Genomic DNA, 21,806 nt, shown 5'->3' on the forward strand with positions numbered 1-21,806 from the left:
TTGAAACTGTGATGAAAAATCTTCCAACAAACAAAAGCCCAGGACCAGATCGCTTCACAGGCGAATTCTATCAAACATTTAGAGAAGAGCTAACACCTACCTTTCTCAAACTCTTCCAAAACATACCAGAGGGAGGAACACTCCCAAACTCATTCTATGAGGCCACCATAACCCTGATACCAAAACCAGACAAAGATGTCACAAAGAAAGAAAACTACAGGCCAATATCACTGATGAACATAGATGCAAAAATCCTCAACAAAATACTAGCAAACAGAACCCAACAGAACATTAAAAGGATCATACACCATGATCAAGTGGGGTTTATCCCAGGAATGCAAGGATTCTTCAATATACGCAAATCAATCAACATGATACACCATATCAACAAAACTGAAGGAGAAAAACCATATGATCATCTCAATAGATGCAGAGAAAGTTTTTGACAAAATTCAACACCTATTTATGATAAAAACCCTGCAGAAAGTAGGCATACAGGGAACTTTTCTCAACATAATAAAGGCCATATATGACAAACCCACAGCCAACATCATCCTCAAGGGTGAAACACTGAAACCATTTCCACTAAGATCAGGAACAAGACAAGGTTGCCCACTCTCACCACTCTTATTCAACATAGTTTTGGAAGTTCTAGCCACAGCAATCAGAAAAGAAAAAGAAATAAAAGAAATCCAAATAGGAAAAGAAGAAGTAAAGCTGTCACTGTTTGCAGATGACATGATACTATACATAGAGAATCCTAAGGATGCTATCAGAAAACTACTAGAGCTAATCAATGAATTTGGTAAAGTAGCAGGATACAAAATTAATGCACAGAAATTTCTGGCATTCTTATACATTAATGATGAAAAATCTGAGAGTGAAATTAACAAAACACTCCCATTTACCACTGCAACAAAAAGAATAAAATATCTAGGAATAAACCTACCTAAGGAGACAAAAGAACTGTATGCAGAAAAGTATAAGACACTGATGAAAGAAATTAAAGATGATACAAATAGATGGAGAGATATACCATGTTCTTCGATTGGAAGAATGAACATTGTGAAAATGACTCTACTACCCAAAGCAATCTACAGATTCAATGCTATCCCTATCAAATTACCACTGGCATATTTTACAGAACTAGAACAAAAAATTTCACAATTTGTATGGAAACACAAAAGACCCCAAATAGCCAAAGCAATCTTGAGAATGAAAAATGGAGCTGGAGGAATCAGGCTCCCTGACTTCAGACTATACTACAAGGCTACAGTAATCAAGACAGTATGGTACTGGCACAAAAACAGAAATATAGATCAATGGAATAGGATAGAAAGCCCAGAGATAAACCCACACACATATGGTCACCTTATCTTTGATAAAGGAGGCAAGAATGTACAGTGGAGAAAAGACAGCCTCTTCAATAAGTGGTGCTGGGAAAACTGGACAGCTACATGTAAAAGTATGAAATTAGAACACTCCCTAACACCATACACAAAAATAAACTCAAAATGGATTAAAGACCTAAATGTAAGGCCAGACACTATCAAACTCTTCAGGGAAAACATAGGCAGAACACTCTATGACATAAATCACAGCAAGATCCTTTTTGACCCATCTCCTACAGAAATGGAAATAAAAACAAAAATAAATAAATGGGACCTAATGAAACTTAAAAGCTTTTGCACAGCAAAGGAAACCATAAACAAGACCAAAAGACAACCCTCATAATGGGAGAAAATAGTTGCAAATGAAGCAAGTGACAAAGGATTAATCTCCAAAATTTATAAGCAACTCATGCAGCTCAATAACAAAAAAACAAACAACCCAATCCAAAAATGGGCAGAAGAACTAAACAGACATTTCTCCAAAGAAGATATACAGATTGCCAACAAACACATGAAAGAATGCTCAACATCATTAATCATTAGAGAAATGCAAATCAAAACTACAATGAGATATCATCGTACACCGGTCAGAAAGGGCATCATCAAAAAATCTAGAAACAATCAATGCTGGAGAGGGTGTGGAGAAAAGGGAACACTCTTGTACTGCTGGTGGGAATGTAAATTGATACAGCCACTATGGAGAACAGTATGGAGGTTCCTTAAAAAACTACAAATAGAACTACCATACGATCCTGCAATCCCACTACTGGGCATATACCCTGAGAAAACCATAATTCAGAAAGAGTCATGCACCAAAATGTTCATTGCAGCTCTATTTACAATAGCCAGGACATGGAAGCAACCTAAGTGTCCATCAACAGATGAATGGATAAAGAAGATGTGGCACATATATACAATGGAATATTACTCAGCCATAAAAGGAAATGAAACTGAGTTATTTGTAATGTGGTGGATAGACCTGGAGTCTGTCATACAGAGTGAAGTAAGTCAGAAGGAGAAAAACAAATACCATATGCTAACCCATATATATGGAATCTAAGAAAAAAAAATGTCATGAAGAGACTAGGGGTAGGACAGGAATAAAACACAGAACTAGGACAGGAATAAAACACAGAACTACTAGAGCATGGACTTGAGGATATGGGGAGGGGGAAGGGTAAGCTGTGACGAAGTGAGAGAGTGGCATGGACACATATACACTACCAAATGTAAAAGAGATAGCTAGTGGGAAGCAGCCGCATAGCACAGGGAGATCAGCTCGGTGCTTTGTGACCACCTAGAGGGGTGGGATAGGGAGGGTGGGAGCGAGGGAGACGCAAGAGGGAAGAGATGTGGGAACATATGTATATGTATAACTGATTCACTTTGTTGTAAAGCAGAAACTATCACACCATTGTAAAACAGTTATACTCTAATAAAGATGTTAAAAAAAAAAAAGAATACCTTGGATATTTTTCTCCTATAGAAATTTAAAGTTATACTGACATGGGAAAGTGTATAGCAAATATTAGCTGAGCATATGTATGTATCTATTCAAAACAAAAGTTATAAGCAAAAAACAACTACCCTCAATATGTCTGATGCTCTTGGTTATTTTCTATTGTATTTTGTTTTTTAAAATGCTGCTCATGACCCACTAGAAGACCTTCTAATGGTTAGTAATTCAAAGTTTAAAATATTGATTTAGACAACTATCCTCTGGAAACAAATATGGAAGCAAAGAATAAATAAAATAAACTAGAAAAAAAGTTTTAAAATAATCGTTACTTACCTGGTTGATGCAAAAACAACATTGAATGGCATCTGTTGATAAAATGGAAGGAAAGGCCTGGGGGAGAAAGGAAAACACAAATGTGTGGGACTTTTGCATTGTGTGCTCTCTGAGCTTTCTTCCATGGTTAATATTTGTCCCTTGAAATCAGTGAGTTTGAATACTTCATATATCAGTAATTCTCAAACTTTGGCATACACAAAAATCACTGGGGAGTGGGAAGATTCTTGTTTAAAATTCAAATTCCCAGGTCTAGCCCAGGAGATTCAGTAGATATAAGGTAGAGCCAGTGAATCTGCATTTTTAATAAACATCCCAATGTGTTCTCTGAAGATGGGAAACAAATCATACTCTGAGAAACAGTGCCCTATACTTGGGCTTCAGCTGGTCATTAGTCCCCAGCAACTTCTCAAGTTCCCTGAGATATTCTGAAATTCCCAATGATTTACTTTAAAAAATTTCCCAAAAGTCTAGGAATTGAGTATAGTATGTTAAGAATTTAACATTTATCTGAAAAAAATCTGCATAATGTGGACTACAAGTTTACTTTTCTCAAATGAGCTTATGTAGATATAACATCAAGACTATTTTGCTAACTCAGATAGAACCTATAGGGAAATCCTCATCTTATTTTAATCTGATCTGAGTGTATGATTATTACATGAGTATTACTCACAAATGAAACAAAGTGAATCTTTTGACCATGTTAGTTTTGGCAACATTCACACAAAGAGAGCAAATTTCACCTATTTGCCCTCTTAACACTTTCCCCTGCACTATGGCTGTCATGGTGTCTTCGCTCTATCTCACTTCATCTGATAATTTCATTTCGTTCTCAAATACACATTCTTATTTGCAATTAGTACCTCTAATGTCAGGCAGACTTAGTTGGAACCCCAACTCTACCACTTGCTAATTTATGTGACCTTGAGCAATTTACTTCTCCTCTCTTGGTCTCAGCTTCCTTACTGGTAAAATGGGGATAATATATCTTATCCTATATTTCTGTTCTGAAAATTGATATTGTATATGTAAAGCACTCATAAAGTGATGCCTGGCACACTGCATGCACTTAAAAATGAGAGCTGCTATCATTATTACAAAGTGGTCTCTAATAATACTAGGGCTCATATTCACAGTAATTATTTTCTACCTTTCAAAATATTTATAGCGATTCTTTCCAGTAACATCAGGATCTTCATAAACTTCTTTAGGCATTTGAAAAGAAGTGTCAGTTCTAAAACAAAGCAGGAAAACATTATTCAAGTCTAACATATAATTTCCAATTCATATTTATATGTCTATAAAGTAGGGGATACACAGGGTAGCTCAGACTGAGAGCAAAGTCTTCTATAACATGCATCTTACTGTCCTACATCTCAGACTAGAATAGTTACTTTCCCTGAGCCAGGAAACCAGGAGTCAACAAGTGGAACTGAAAGTTAATAAATGAGTAGACTTATGAAATCTCACATACAAAACTACCCACTTTTAGTTAATAGCACATGAGAATTACAAAATTTTAAAAACTGAAATTTTATGTCTAGACTGTAAGGTAGCATTTTAAAAGAAATTTACTAGGTATGAACTTGTAAATATTCCCTAAAAGAATAAGTAATTCAAGAGATCTGTCTCTGAAGGTGCCTTGGCTGCAAGTTTCCAAAAAGTGTATTTGGATACTAGCAGAAAAGTACACTTGCAACTTCTAAGATGAATCAAAGAAACAACAAACGCATTCACTTCTACCTTTGGTGGTAAGTTATCACTTAATATACAAATGCACTCCAACCTTTGGAGAATATCTACTAACCAATAAACCTATAACCATTGCTCCTGAATCAGGCTTGTTTTGGTCAAAAGGCTTAAGAAAGAGAATTTGAGCTCAATTGGTCTAGGTATAACATCACAATTGTACATTTTTTTTTTAAGATTTTTTTTTGATGTGGACCATTTTAAAAGTCTTTATTGAATTTGTTACAATATTGCTTCTATTTTATGTTTTGGCTTTTTAGCCACGAAGCATGTGGGATCTTAGTTCCCTGACCAGGGATCAAACCTGCACCCCCTGCATTGGAAGGCAAAGTCTTAACCACTGGACCACCAGGGAAGTCCCTGTACATTTTAAAATAATACAGAATGAATAAATAAAATTTTTAAGAAGAAAAATGCATTCATTAAAAACATGAGTAGGGCTTCCCTGGTGGCGCAGTGGTTGAGAGTCTGCCTGCCAATGCAGGGGACACGTGTTCGAGCCCTGGTCTGAGAAGATCCCACATGCCGTGGAGCAACTGGGCCCGAGAGCCACAATTACTGAGCCTGCGCGTCTGGAGCCTGTGCTCCGCAACAAGAGAGGCCGTGATAGTGAGAGGCCCGCACACCGCGATGAAGAGTGGCCCCCGCTTACCACAACTAGAGAAAGCCCTCACACAGAAACGAAGACCCAACACAGCCATAAATAAATTAATAAATTTAAAAACAAACAAACAAACATGAGTAGCAGCTGAAGCTACCTGACACTTACACAGCAAGTTTCCAGAGGGCTTCTTTGTGTCTCTCCTCATGTCCCTTCCAGTCCCGACTGTTGAATGATGGAACAGGATCTGCCTTGCTCCAATATACAGAATATCTTGGATAATGAAACAGGCTACTGAACATGGTTCTATACCTGGGAACCCTTCTCTAATGTTAGGACATGAAGGCAGGAGGAAAAAAGACAAAATTATATCATCAGATTTTCTAAAGTATTTTACTACTGCAAACTTTTTAAAGGCACAAAACAGTGTATATGACATAGGCTATTGGTATATGCATAGACTATCTCTAGAAGGGTACCCAAGAAACTGATGCTAATGGATGATTATGTGAAGAGGGCTAAGGGTAGCATTTACTTTATACCATATAAGCTTTTGTACTATTTGAATTCTTTCAACACAGGCATATATTACTTTTCTCATTGAAATAACTTAGGTTATAATGGGTCCTTTATTCACTATTAGTTAGTTAAGCCTCACATTGGGCCATGAGTATTAAGATACTCTGTCCCCTAGTAATCGTGGCAAAGTAATTTCTGCAGAATATAAAATCCAGTGGAGATTTGGTGATTAGTCAATCTGATCAACGCAGTTAGCCAAACTAGATGGTTCAGGTCTATTAGGCTGCCTTAGTGGATGAATAAGACCTACCAGTTTGCTTCGAATCAGGGTGGCCTGATTGTGGTCTTTCTCACTTGACATGATAAACAATGGATCTGTGAAATAAACAATAAGGTAGTATAAGGAATAGAACATATCTACTCCTAGGCAGAGAATAATAGTAAAGAAATATAATTTCTTAATTGGAAAACAAATTAGAAAACTTAGATATTGCCTAACTCTGCAGCAGCTCTTAAGACTTATTACTCTACAACCAGTGAGGGTCTATGAGTTGCATTTCTTTTCTGTGTATTCCAAAGTCAGTTAATAGAATCAGAATGCAAAAAGAAGGCTGAACATGTTTTCAAGCACCATAGCCTAAATAGGCTCTCTTCTCTCCTATGAACAAACCACCTTCTGGGTCTGGATAGTCCTGGAAATACTGCAAGAAGAAAGACCATGTATATACACACAACACCCATTTCCAAGGGAAACAAACAATAACTTTGGGCACTATCTCCCATATTCAGTTCACAGGAGATATACAAACTCTTAACAGTGTATCACCCATAACTGGTAGACAGGGTAAGAAAATGTCATTCTCTAATAAGAGATAAAGAAGATCAGCTATTTTTAGAGTCACCCCTTAAGATGGGACTAAGTGGGGCTTCCCTGGTGGCGCAGTGGTTGAGAGTCCGCCTGCCCATGCAGGGGACGCGGGTTCGTGCCCCGGTCCGGGAAGATCCCACATGCCGCAGAGCGGCTGGGCCCGTGAGCCATGGCCGCTGAGCCTGCGCGTCCGGAGCCTGTGTTCTGCAACCAGAGAGGCCACAACAGTGAGAGGCCCGCATACCGCAAAAAAAAAGATAGGACTGCGTTATTTCTCCCAGTTCAGAAAAGATTGCCCTGCTGCTATAAATATGGGTTTGTTAGATATATCTCTAAAGTGACAAAGAATATTCATTATTGATTATACCACCCCTTAAAATCAAACAATTTGACATTAAGTTCACAAGCAATCTTCAGATACAGACTTGATTTATCAAGTAGACATCTCTTGAGAAACAAATATCCTGACCAACTAGTCTAGACATCTTGGTAACATATATTGCTCCACAGAAATTATTAAATTGGTATTGTGATTTAGAAATAAATCTCTTTTGAATTTAGATGATGTAAGTCAATTTCCAGAACCTAATGACTCCTGATTCCTCAGTTACCCTGTTGCAGACGAACAGCACAACTGCAACCACTGACCCAGTGATTTCTTTTAAATCATTTAAAATAAGAGTATGTAGAAATTTCACTTTGTCCTATACTATTTCCAATATACCAGAGATGTTGAAGTCTTTCTTCTGTTTAAACAGGTGCATTCATTCTGTCTTCAAATTCAGTAGCCTATAATTTGAGGCCATAAAATCTGGTCTCTTCATTCCTAATCAGCCCAGTTTCTATCACTTCTCAACTCGATATCACTGGGTCAGTGGTTGGTCAACTGAAATTAATTTAACCCACATTTCTGCTAAGTCTGAATAATAAATAATAAGCCATTCTCCTCTTATTTCCATAAGGAGTGTGAAGACATGATATCTACAGGAACATTTTTACATCTATAAAAGATAATGACATAATACTATGATTTGTGACTACACATTCTACAACATAGCCTAAAACTGTACTCAAAATCAGTGCTCAAATGTCAGTACAGAGGTCTCTGAGATGCCCAAGTAGTAGCAGTCACCAGGTCATTACTTGCTTCCTCCTAGACAGTTATTAAGTGCTTTATGTGCAATATTCCATTTAATCCTCAAAAAACCCAATGAGGTCGGCACTAGGCCCCCATTTTATAGAAAAGGAAACCAAGGCTTCAAGAAGTCAGCAACTGAGGGGATCAAAATGGTGGAGTAGGAGGACATGGAGCTCACCTTCCCCCATAAACACATCAAAAATATATCTACATGTGGAACAATTCTCACTGAAAACTAACTGGAAACTGGCAGAAGAACTGCTATGCAACCAAAGCTGCAATAAAGATCTCCATGTAACTGGGTATGATGGGAAAAAAAGGTATCAGATCAGGACCTGCATCCCTGGGAGGGATCTGAAAGGAAGAAAAGGTCCACATTGGTAGACCTTCACTCTGGGGAGTGAGCAGATCAAGCCACAGTTTGGGCATCCAATTCCTGCGATTCCTGCACAGAGGAGTAAAAAGCCCCCTTACCTGCTGGGAAATTCACTGAGACAGACAGAAAGACTGAAGAAGCCTAGACTCTACTCTATAGGAGTGCATGTGTGCTGGCTTGCTAACAATCAGGGATGAGAGAGCCTTGCACTGGTGGTTGCCACCTCACCGCACTTCCCAACCCAAATGGGCGAATGCCCTAGCCCCACTCAGTCCACACCACAGCTTGGCATGAGATCTGGGCTAGCTATGCAGAGACAGACCAGAGGGCCTGGGAGGTTATCGGGGTTGGGGGGCCCTGCAGAGACCATTATAAGTGCACACACAGGGGCAGTGGGTCTAGCTAGGCAGAAATTGTCAGTGTGTGTACCTGGTGGCACCACAAGAGTGCAAAGGGGCTACGTACTGAATCTCGGGCAGACAGGCCCTGGGCAGGGGTATGCAGCAGTTCATTTCCCAGCAAGAGCGCCCAGGCTCCGCCCACTCCACACCACAGCTTAGCACTACGTCCGGGGAAGAACGGTCCTGGAAAAGACTGCCACAGAGGCAGCCCAGATCTCAGGAAGCAAAGCAGCCAGCTCAACTCCTGAAACCACAATCTGACTGCCAGCCCCAGCCTAGCAAATGCCCCAGCCCCACCCACTCCACACCACAGCCCTGCACTAGATCTGGGATGAACACAACAGAGAAAGGGACGTGAACTTGGACTGCCTTTGAATGGAACCACGGATGCCCACACAGGTGGTGTACAGGTCTTCTGTGACCACACGGGCTGCATTTGCTTCAGGATTTACCTCCCTTGGGGCAGGGTGCACACTCAAGAGCTACGGAGCCTGATCGAACCCAACCCTCAGGCCATCTATTCCAACTGGGGAGCAGGTCCTACCCCAAAATGTATGGTGACAGCCACGGAGCAGAGAAGAAGTCCTGCCTCACATCCAGCACAGGCTCTAGATATGACAACAGCAAGCACACCCCCTACCAAGGGGGTAACGACCAGCACACCCTGAGGAAAAAAGTGGCTGGCATCCACACCAAAACCAGCCCTTGCACCAACAATACTGGAGACATACCGTCTTTGCAGGGTCAATCCCACATAAAAACACCCCTTCCAGACCACAGTAGATAGCTGTTTCTTCTAAATTCATAGACAGAGAAAGTTAAGTAAAATTTAAAAGGATAGGAACTATTTCCAATCAACAGAACAGGAAAGAACAAATAATGAAACAGACCTCACCAGTCTACTAGACCTTGAGTTCAAAAAGAAGGTAATAAAAATGCTAAAGGAATTAAGAAAGATTATCAATAGAAATGCAGATCACTGCAACAAGGAACTAGAAACTATAAAGATGAACCAATCAAAATTAGACAATTGCTGAGATAAAAACCAATCTAGAAGCAATGAATAGCAGACTAAAGGACACAGAAGAATGAATAAGTGATCTGGAAGATAGAATAATGGAAATAACTCAATCAGAACAGCAGACAGAAAGACAAATGAAAAAAATAAAGGCAACATATGAGATCTATGGGATAATATGAAGTATGCCAACCTACACATAATAGGGGTTCTAGAAGGAGAGAGAGAGAGAGAGAGAAGGGGTTCAATAATGTATTTGAAGAAATTATGGCTGAAAAGTTCCCAAACCTAAATAAAGAAACAGATATCCAGGTACAGGAAGCAAAGAGGGTCCCAAACAAGATGAACACAAACAGACCCACACCAAGACATATCATAATTAAAACAGCAAAAGTTAAACAGAGAATTCTAAAGGCAGCAAAAAAAAAAAACCAAAGAGTTAGTTACAAGGAAAACCTCATAAGGCTATCAGCTGATTTCTCTACAGAAACTTTGTAGGCCAGAAGGGAGGGCCATGGTATATTCAAAGTCCTGAAAGGGAAAAACTGCAACCCAGGACACTCTACCCAGCAAGATTATCATTTAGAATAGAAAGAGAGATTTTAAAATATCTCAGACAAGCTAAAACTAAATGAATTCAGCAATACTAAGCTACCCTAAAAGAAATATTGAAGGGTCTTCTCTAAACAGAAAAGAAGCAAGAAAGTATAGGAAAGGCAAATATATAAAGTACATATATATATGTACTGGCTTAAATAAGCCAGTACATAGATTAAAAAATACTCTGTAAAAGCGACTACAACTACAATTAACAGTAAAAGGATAAGCATGAAGATGTAAAATAGGGCATCAAAATCACAACATGTGGGGGAGCGGAGTATAAAAATGTCAATCTTTTAGAATGTGTATAACTATAAATTTAAAGCAAGTGGATATAGTTGTGGGTCAACATACTTGAATTCCATGGTAACCACAAATCAAAAACATACAATAGGGGGACTTACCTGGTGGTGCAGTGGTTAAGAATCTGTGTGCCAATGCAGGGGACATGGGTTCAATCCATGGTCTGGGAAGATCCCACATGCTGCAGAGCAACTAAGCCTGTGTGCCATAACTACTGAGCCTGTGCTCTAGAGCCCGTGAGCCACAACTACTGAGCCCACATGCCGCAACTACTGAAACCTGCATACCTAGAGCCTGTGCTCTGCAACAAGAGAAGCCACCACAACGAGAAGCCCACGCACTGCAACAAAGAGTAGCCCCCGCTCACCACAACTAGAGAAAACCCATATGAAGCAATGAAGAACCAATGCAACCAAAAAAAAAAAAAAAAAAAAACAGATTCACAAAAACCAAAAAGAAAGGAACTCAAGAATACTATAAAAGAAAATCATTAAACCACAAAAGGAAAAACAAAAAGAATACATGAACAAAGAAGAACTACAAAAACAAGTTTTAAAATGGCAATAAGTACATACCTATCAACAATTACTTTAAGTGTTGATGGACTAAAAACTCCAATCAAAAGACATAGAGTGGGGACTTCTCTGGTGGTGCAGTGGTTAAGAATCTGCCTGCCAATGCAGGGGACACAGGTTTGAGCCCTGGTCCAGGAAGATCCCACATGCCATGGAGCAACTAAGCCCATGTGCCACAACTACTGAGCCTGCGCTCTAGAGCCTGCAAGCCACAACTACTGAGCCCACGTGCCACAACTACTGAAGCCTGTGCACCTAGAGCCCGTGCTCCACAACAAGTCACTGCAGTGAGAAACCCAAGCACTGCAGTGAAGAGTAGCCCCCACTCACCTCAACTAGAGAAAATCTGCATGCAGCAATGAAGACCCAACTCAGCCAAAAAAAAATAAAAATAATAAAATATATAAATTAAAAAACAAAAGATACTAGCAAACTGATTCCAACAATACATTAAAAGGATCATACACCATGATCAAATGGGATTTACCCCAGAGATGCCAGGACTTTTCAATATCCACAAATCTATCAGTGTGATACACCCTTAACAAACTGAAGAATAAAACCATATGAACAGGGCTTCCCTGGTGGCACAGTGGTTGAGAATCCACCTGCCAATGCAGGGGACACGGGTTCGTGCCCCGGTCCGGGAAGAGCCCACATGCCGTGGAGCAGCTGGGCCTGTGAGCCATGGCTGCTGAGCCTGTGTGTCCGGAGCCTGTGCTCTGCGGTGGGAGAGGCCACAACAGTGAGAGGCCCGTGTACCGCAAAACAAAAAAAAAAACAAACAACAACAACAAAACCATATGAACATATCAATAGGTACAGAAAAAGCTTTTGATAAAATTCAACATCCATTTATAATAAAAATTTTTCACAAAGTGGACACAGAGGGAACCAACCTCAACATAATAAAGGCCATATATGACAAACCCACAGCTAACATCATACTCAGTGATGAAAAGCAGAAAGATTTCCTCTAAGATCAGGAAGAAGACAAGGATGCCCACTGTCACCACTTTTATTGAACAGAGTTTTGGAAGTCCTAGCCACAGCAATCAGGGAAGAAAAATAAATAAAAAGAATCCAAATTAAAAAGAATAAGTAAAACTGTCATTGTTTGCACATGACATGATGCTATACATAGAAAATCCTAAAGACGCTATCAGAAAACTACTAGAGCTCATCAGTGAATTTGGTAAAGTTGCTAGATACAAAATTAATGTACAGAAAACTGCTGCATTTCTATACACTAACAAGGCAATATCAGAAAGAGAAATTAAGGAAACAATCCTGTTTACATTATATCAAAAAGAATAAAACACCTAGAAATAAACCTACCTAAGGAGGCAAAAGACCTCTACTCTGAAAACTAAGACACTGATGAAAGAAATTGAAGATGACACAAACAGATAGAAAGAATGAAATAGATGGAAACAGATGGAAAAACCATGTTCTTGAATTGGAAGAATTCATATTGTTAAAATGACCATACTACCCAAGGCAATCTTACAGATTCAATGCAATCCCTATCAAATTACCAATGGCATTTTCACAGAACTAGAAAAAAAAGTTTTAATTTATATGGAAACACAAAAGACCCTGAATAGCCAAAACAACCTTGAGAAAGAAGAACAGAGCTGGAGGAATCACACTCTCAGACTTCACACTATACTACAAAGCTACAATAATCAAAACAGTATGGTACTGGAATAAAAACAGACATACATATCAATGGAACAGAGAGCCCAGAAATAAACCTATACACCTACAGGCAATTAATCTATGACAAAGGAGGCAAGAATATACAATGGAGAAGAGACAATCTCTTCAATAAATGGTGCTGGGAAAACTGGACAGCTACATGTAAAAGAATGAAATTAGAACATTCTCTAACACCATATACAAAAATAAACTCAAGATGGATTAAACACCTAAGTGTAAGACCAGATACTATAAAACTATTAGAGGAAAACAGGCAGAAGACTCTGACATAAATCATAGCAATATTTTTTTTGGATCCATCTCCTAGAGTAATGGAAACTAAACCAAAAATAAACAAATGGGACCTAATTAAACTTAAAAGCTTTTGCATAGCAAAGGAAACCATCAACAAAACAAAAAGACAACCTACAAAGTGGGAAAAAATATTTGCAAATGATGCTACCAACAAGGGATTAATTTCCAAAATACACCAACAGCTCATATACTTTAATACCAAAAAAACAAACAACCCAATAAAAAGTGACCAGAATACCTAAATAGACATTTCTCCAAGAAGGCATATAGATGGCTAACAGGCACATGAAAAGATGCTCAATATCGCTAAGTATTAGAGAAATGCAAATCAAAACTACAATGAGGTATCACCTCACATCAGAATGGCCATCATTAACAAGTCTACAAATAATAAATACTGGAGAGGGTGTGGAGAAAAAGGAACCCTCCTACACTGTTGGTGGGAATGTAAATTGGTGCAGCCACTATGGAGAACAGCATGGAGGTTCTTTAAAAAACTAAAAATAGAGTTACCGTATGATCCTTAAATCCCACTCCTGGGCATTTACCTGGTGAAAACTCTAATTTGAAGAGATACATGCACCCCAAAGTTCAAAGCAGTACTATTTACAATAGCCAAGACCTGGAAGCAACCTAAATGAACATCAACAGATGAACGGATAAAGAAGATGTTGTGTATATATATATATGTATATACAATGGACTATGACTCAGCCATAAAAAAAAAAGAAATAATGACATTTGCAGCAACATGATGGACTTAGAGATTATCTATCATATTAAGTGAAGTAAATCAGGCAGAGGAAGACAATATCATATGATATCACTTATATGTGGAACTTAAAAAAATGATACAAATGAACTTATTTACAAAACAGAAACAGACTCACAGACGTAGAAAACAAACTTATGTTTACCAAAGGGGATAGTGTGGGAGGGGAGGGGAGAGATAAATTAGAAGTTTAGGATTAACATATACGTACTACTATACATAAAACAGATAAACAAAAAAGACCTACTGTATTGCATGGGAAACTATATCCAATATCTTATAATAACCTATAAAAGAAAAGAATCTGAAAAAGTATATACGTGTGTATATATATATGTATTTGAATCACTTTGTTGTACATCTGACACTAACAACATTGTAAATTAATTCTACTTAAATTTTTTAAATGGTTAAAAATTTTAATTAAAAAAATTTTTTAAGAAAAGATGAAAAGAATATTTTACTAAATATGAGAAGAAAGAGCTAAAAAGAATTGAAAGTTTTCCCTCTGGGAGGTAATAATCAAAAGGGTAGGAGAGTGTGGGGAAGAGAAGTGCTGTTTTTTGTTGTTGTTGTTTCTTGCGGTATGCGGGCCTCTCACCACCGCGGCCCCTCCCACCGTGGAGCACAGGCTCTGGACGTGCAGGCTCAGTGGCCATGGCCCACGGGCCCAGCCACCCCGTGGCATGCAGGATCCCCCCGGACCGGGGCACAAACTCACAACTCCTGCACCGGCAGGCAGACCCCCAACCACTGCACCACCAGGGAAGCCCAGAAGTGCTGTTTTGTTTGGTTCTGGTTTTGGTATGTTTGGATCAGCCACTTCATTTACATGATTTCATAAACTTGTAATTTGCAGATGTCTGGAGCTCTTGCCAACTTGTTTCCTACCAACTAACCAGAGCAACAATTTCTGTTTTGGCTCAACCAAGCTGCAGTCCAAGCAGCAGGCACAGCTCAGTGTCTCTTTACCTCATGTCTGCACCAAGTGTCCCTCACCTTCCCCTTAGTTTTTCTCTGTGACCTGGAGACGTGAAAATCCATGTGAAATGCATATCACCTTCACATGTCTCTTACTGAGGATACATAAAGCAAAGTTTTAACCAAAGAGACACAGAAGCCAGCAGGTAAATTCTCCTTCCACTCCAGGGCTGGATTATCGACAGGCAAAGTAACACATACTGCTTCTCAGAAAAATGGTTTTACTTTTACTTGATACAAACTTTGTGGTAATCACCCTGGTAACACATGGTTTTATTTTCTCTCTGACATTCCCTGTCTCAGTCACATTTCCCTATCTCTGGTTTCTTTTGGATTGTACTTCTTAATAAAGTAGTAGCCTATGAACGTTTACCTCAAGGTCTGCTTTTAGAAAAGCCCACAGGAAAACAGCTGATATTGGGGAAAAAAAAAAAAAGAAAAAGAAGAACAAACAAAACCCAAAGTCAGAAGAAGGAAGGAAATAATAAAGATCAGTGAGGAAATAAGACAGAGATAAAATAACCATAGGAAAGATCAATAAAACCAAGTGCTGTGTTTCTGTTTTTTGTTTTTGTTTTTTTTGAAAAGAGGAACAAAATTGACAAACCTCTAGCCAGGCTCACCAAGAAGAAAAGAGAGAGGACCCAAATAAATAAAATAAGAAATGAAAGAAGTAAAATAACAACTGACACCACATAAATACAGTAACTCATAAGACAATACTGTGAATAGTTATATGCCAACAAATTGGACAACCTAGAAGAAATGAACAAGTTTCTAGCAACATACAACCTGCCAAAACTGAGCCAAGAAGAAACAGATAATTCAAACAGACCAATCATTGAGGTGAAATAGAATCTGTAATTAAAAAAACAAACACTCCCTCCACATTGTAAATTAACTCTACTTAAAAAACAAAATGAAACGAAACTCCCTCCATAGAAAAGTGCAGGTCAGGATGACTTCACTCGGGAATTTACCAAACTTACAAAGAAGAATTTATACCTATCCTGCTCAAACTATTCCAAAAAATTAAGAGGAGGGAACACTCCCAAAGTCATTCTGTGAAGCTACCATCACCCTGAGAGCAAAACCAGACAAAACCACTACAAAAAACGAACATTACAGGCCAATATCTTTGATGAATATAGATACAAAAATCCTCAACAAAATATTAGCAAACCAAATCCAACAATACATAAAAAGGATCATACACCATGATCAAGTTGGATTCATTCCAGGGTAGCAAGGATGGTTCAACATACACAAATCAATCAATGTGGTACACCACATTAACAGAAGGAAAGACAAAAACCATATAACCATCTCAATACACACAGAAAAAGCATCTGACCAAATTCAACATCCATTCATGATAAAAACTCTCACCAAAGTGGGTATAGGGGGAACATAATAAGCCACAAACGCACAGCCAACATAAAAGTCAATGGTGAAAAGCTGAAAGCCTTCTAGCTAAATTCAGAAACAAGAAAAGGATGCCCACTCTCACCACCTCTATTCAACATAGTATTGGAAGGCACAGCCATAGCAATGAGACAAGAAAAAGAAATTTTAAAGTATCCAAATTGGAAGGGAAGAAGTAAAACTGTCACTATTTGCAGATGGCATGAGACTCTATATAGAAGACACTAAAGTATCCATACAAAAACTATTAGAACTAATAAACGAATTCAGCAAGGTAGCAGGATACAAGATTAATATACAGAAATTTGTTGCATTTCTTTATACTAACAATTAAATATCAGAAAGTTTTTAAAAATCCCATTTAAAATTGCATCAATAAAAAAATATCTAGGAATAAACCTAACCAAGGAAGTGAAAGACCTGTATGCTGGAAACTATAAAACACTGATAAAGGAAACTGAAGATGATTCAAACAAATGGAAAGATATCCCATGCTCTTGGAGTCGAACAATCAGTATTGTTAAAATGGCCATACTACCCAAAGCAATCTACAGACTTAATACAATCCTTATCAAAATACCCATAACGTTTTTCACACAACTAGAACAAATAATCCTAAAATTTATATGGAACCACAAAAGACCCAGAATTGTCAAAGCAATCCTGAGGAAAAAGAACAAAACTGGAGACATAACCCTTCCAACCTCAAACTATTCTACAAAGCTACATTAATCAAAACAGTGTGGTAGTGGCACGAAAACAGACATATAGAACAACAGAACAGAATACAGAGCCCAGCAATAAACCCATGTACCTATGGTCAATTAATCTATGACAAAGGAGGCAAGAATATACAACGGAGAAAGACAGTCTCTTCAACAAGTGGTACTGGGAAAGCTGGACAGCTAGCTACATGTAAATTAATGCAATTAGAACATTCCCTCAAACCATTTACAAAAATAAACTCAAAATGATTTAAAGACCTAAATGTAAGACGTGAAACCATAAAACTCCTAGTAGACAACATAGGGGAAACATCCTCTGACATAAATTGTAGCAATATTTTCTTAGATCAGTCTCCCAAGGCAAAATAAATAAAAGCAAAAATAAACATATGGCACCTAATCCAACTTAAAAGATTTTGCACAGTAAAGCAAACCATCAACAAACTGAAAAAACCTATGGAATGGGAGAAAATATTTGCAAACAATGTGACCAACAAAGGGTTAATAACCAAAATATACAAACAGCTCACACAACTCAATATCAAAAACAAACAGGAACTTCCCTGGTGGCACAGTGGTTAAGAATCCACCTGCCAATGCAGGGGACACGGGTTTGATCCCTGGTCCAGGGAAGATCCCACATGCCACGGAGCAACTAAGCCTGTGTGCCACAACTACTGAGCTTGCACTCTAGAGCCCACAAGCCACAAGTACTGAGCCCATGTGCCACAACTACTGACGCCCATGTGCCCTAAAGCCTGCGTGCCACAACTACTGAGCCCACGTTCTGCAACTATTGAAGCCCGCATGCAAAGAGCTCATGTTCCACAACAAGAGAAGCCAATGCAATGAGAAGCCTGCGCACCGCATCAAAGAGAAGCCCCTGCTCGCTGCAAAGAGGAAAAGCCCGCACGCAGCAACAAAGACCCAATGTGGCAATAAATAAATAGATAGATAGATAAATAAATATCCAATCAAAAAATGGGCAGAAGACCTAAATAGACATTTTCCAAAGAAGACATACAGATGGCCAAGAAGCATATGAGAAACTGCTTAACATGACTAATTATTAAAGAAATGCAAATCAAAACCACCATAAGGTATCACCGCACAGTGGTCAAAATGGCTATCATGAAAAAGTCTATAAGTAATAAATTCCTAAGAGGGTGTGGAAAAAAGGGAACCCTCCCCTACACTGTTGGTGGGAATGTATAAACTGGTGCAGCCACTATGGAAAATAGTATGGAGGTTCCTTAAAAAACTAAAACTAGAGCTAACATATGATCCACTAATCCCACTCCTGGGTATATATCTGTAAAAATTGAAAACTCTAATTTGAAAAGATACCTGCACCCCAATGTTCATAGCAGCAGTATTTACAACAGCCAAAATATGGAAGCAACCCAGTGCCCAGCAGATGATTGGCTTAAGAAGATGTGGTATGTATGTATGTATGTATATATATATATATATATATATATATATATATATACACACACACACACACACACACACAATGGACTATTACTCATCCATAGAAAAAGAATGAAATATTGCCATTTGCAGCAACATGTATGAACCTAGAGAATATTATACTTGGCAAAGTAAGTCAGACAGAGACAAATATTATACGATATCATTTATATGGGGAATCTGAAAAATAACAGAAATGAATCTACATACAAAACAGACTCACAGACATAGAGAATAAACTTATGGTTACCAAGGGGGAAAGGGAGGTAGGAGGGATAAATTAGGAGTATGGGATTAACAGATACAAACTACTATACATAAAATATAATGTTATCAAAAGCCCATGAATTTAATGGGGGAAATTTTTCCATGGAAATCATGAAAGAGCCCCTCAGCCAATTTACCCATGTTGTAAAAATAATTCTAAGAAGCACAGGAAGTTGTCACAACCAAGTAATGGTGATGATGAGGAAGTGTTTCAAACCCCAAAATATGATGATTACTTTTTGGGAAAACTATAATAAACTGCAGATTCTGGGGGGAAAGAAAGGAGGAAAGAGCTCTTGATAAACCCAGAAAGTATTATAAAATATTTTTGGAAGCTGGGAAAAATATATCGTATTTAAAAGATTTTAATTAGCAGGGCAGTAGTGTAGCTGCTAATCCATCAACAAATGTAGATTCAGGGAAGTGAGAAAGTATCGTGGGCACTTGGAGTGAGGCACTTGACAGATACAAAGCATTAAAGTCAAGTTAAATGCAAAATGGTATATAAATGAGGTTAAGATTTATAAAAGAATGGTGTTAACTGTAAAGTACTATACACATGTAAGCAATCATTACACATTCCCAACACCAGGAAATGGCTACCCTAAAGATTCCCATCCAAAGGAGACCCTGGGATTCCCAGAGGAGATACCACGTAGTTAAAAGTAGGGTGACGAGGGCTTCCCTGGTGGCGCAATGGTTGGGAGTCCGATGCAGGGGACCCGGGTTCGTGCCCCGGTCCGGGAAGATCCCACGTGCCACAGAGCGGCTGGGCCCGTGAGCCACGGCCACTGAGCCTGCGCGTCCGGAGCCTGTGCTCCGCAACGGGAGAAGCAACAACAGTAAGAGGCCCACGTAATGCAAAAAAAAAAAAAAAAAAAAGTAGGGTGACGAGGGCAAAACTGGAAAAAATCATGCTTTACTGATTATAATTATTGTAGTTGTAAATTCAATAATTCAAATAATTCATCATAAATTACATAGCACCTAACATATATACCAGCACTGGAGTAAGTGCTGAGAAGGCTACAAAAATGTATAGAACAAGAACTTAAAGAACTCAGGGAACTTATGGTCCAGTAGAAGAGACAGAACATAAATGAACAATCAGGTCATTAAAATAAACTGGGGCTTTACTGGCCCAAAGGACCTAGTGGACCTAGTCTATAAGCAACACTTTGATGGATAAGAATAAGCTTAAATAAAAAGAGAAACCTGAAAACAAAGATGAGATAAACTGGCCCTTCTTTACCTAGAATGCCAAATTTGGAGTTGCCCTGGGAATGGGAGCAGGAAGGTCATTCTCTTTGGGCATTTTATGCAGTTTGCATGCGGGAGTGTTGAGTGAATCTCCAAGTCAGAACGCCAGGAACAGGATTCAGGACGATTGCTTAAGGCTGTGCAAATTATCAGAAAAAGAGAGTGGAGAAGAGTCAGGTGTTCCCGCTCAGTGCTCTGAGACGCAGGGCGCACCTGCGGTCTCTGAGACACCACCCCCCGCGCCCCCGCGAGAGCGCCTCCACCTAGGGGGCTTGGAGCTGCCCCCACCCAACAGAAGACGACCGCGGGCAAAGGATTCGTCCTGAAGCTCGTCTTTTGTCCGCCGCGCCCCCGGCCAGGTCCCACCGTCTCAAAGCCCACCTGGCCCAGGACTCGGCAGCTCAGGAGGGAAGTTTGGAGCCGCCCTTACCGTATAGGAAATCATATGTTCGATTGGCAGAGACTTTGCCCCAAGGCCCCGACCTCCCTCCGCACCGGGTTTGAGACATCTGCGGCTTGGCCTGGGCCTCTTCGATGGTCACTACGTGACTCATGGTGCCGGCTCTTCCCTGCGGCCAGCTGGGACCGACTAGGGAGACCGAAATGCGGTGTGTACCGTAGCTATGGTAACCCCCGCGAGGAGCGAGGTTTGAGCGAGGACACACAGCTAGTCCAGAAGAGAGGCGCGGGACTCGTGTGAGAGAGGAGGAGCCAAGTGACGTCAAGGAAGGGGCGGGGCGAGGAGCAGGAGGGGCGGGGCTGAGCGAAGATACGGGGCGGGGCTCGTGAAGGGAGGGGCGGGGCTGGCTGGGGGAGGAAGAGCCGAGTGATGACAAGGGAGGGGTGGGCCGAGGCGCCGGAGCGGAAGGACTGGAAAGTGCGCAGAGGAGAGGAGCGTGATGGGCGGGGAAGAAGGGGGAAGAAAGGAGGAGAGAAGGGCAGGTCTGGGGAGGGGAGGAGGGAAGGGAGAGGCACGGCCTTGCTTCCCACTTCAGTCCCGTTACCAAGCCACGAGCATTTAGCCGCCCACCAGGGTCAAGGCCAGGGGCCGCAGGCTGGGGAAAAGGCTGCTGCTTAAATCCTGCAGCCATCGGCCAGTTACACTCCGTTAGCCTCTTTCGGAAATGCCTGGGAAATCTCAGCACGTTCTAGAATAGTTGGGGGCTTTCATTTTCGGACATCGCGTCTCCGCGGGGCTTGTTCGAGCTGAGGAATCCAAGCTCCTGAACATCAGCCTTTGGTACACTGAGCTCAAGCCGTGGGTATCAGCGTTTGGGGTGGGCTGGGTAATTAGTAACTGTTGATTCGCATTCTGCTACCCTTTTCTGAGCCCTGGGCATTAAATCAAATCAGCTGAAGATGATGTGGTGTAATAGGCACTGGCTCTTCTTTTTAAAACTATTATGGAAAATTTTTTAACATAAGCAAAAGTGAATCCAGTTTTAGTACTGAACCCTCACTAGCCATCACCAAGATTCAACAATTATCAACATTTTGCCAATCTAGTTTCATCTATCGCCTACCTCCCCTTTTTGCTTGAGTATTTTAAAACA

At 39.8% G+C, this 21,806-nt stretch overlaps 1 protein-coding gene across 2 annotated transcripts in view; it reads right to left on the reverse strand.

Annotated features, from left to right (window-relative positions):
* Nucleotides 1-20,946, reverse strand: part of CFAP91 (cilia and flagella associated protein 91) — a 149,581-nt gene extending 128,635 nt beyond the window's left edge. The window contains exons 1-5 of one of the 2 annotated variants that reach the window (XM_059064733.2): nt 20,684-20,946; nt 6,366-6,430; nt 5,705-5,862; nt 4,337-4,420; nt 3,184-3,240 (exon numbers count right to left, since the gene is read on the reverse strand). In XM_059064733.2, the coding sequence (XP_058920716.1) occupies nt 3,184-3,240; nt 4,337-4,420; nt 5,705-5,862; nt 6,366-6,430; nt 20,684-20,807 (488 nt within the window). In that variant the 5' untranslated portion in view covers nt 20,808-20,946. Of the gene's footprint in view, nt 1-3,183; nt 3,241-4,336; nt 4,421-5,704; nt 5,863-6,365; nt 6,431-20,245; nt 20,320-20,683 lie in introns of those variants that run through there. The other variant, XM_067035355.1, reaches the window with a different exon arrangement.
* Nucleotides 20,947-21,806: the final 860 nt, after the last annotated feature.

Source organism: Kogia breviceps, chromosome 5 (assembly GCF_026419965.1).
Source record: "Kogia breviceps isolate mKogBre1 chromosome 5, mKogBre1 haplotype 1, whole genome shotgun sequence".
NCBI classification, from domain to species: Eukaryota; Metazoa; Chordata; class Mammalia; order Artiodactyla; family Physeteridae; genus Kogia; species Kogia breviceps.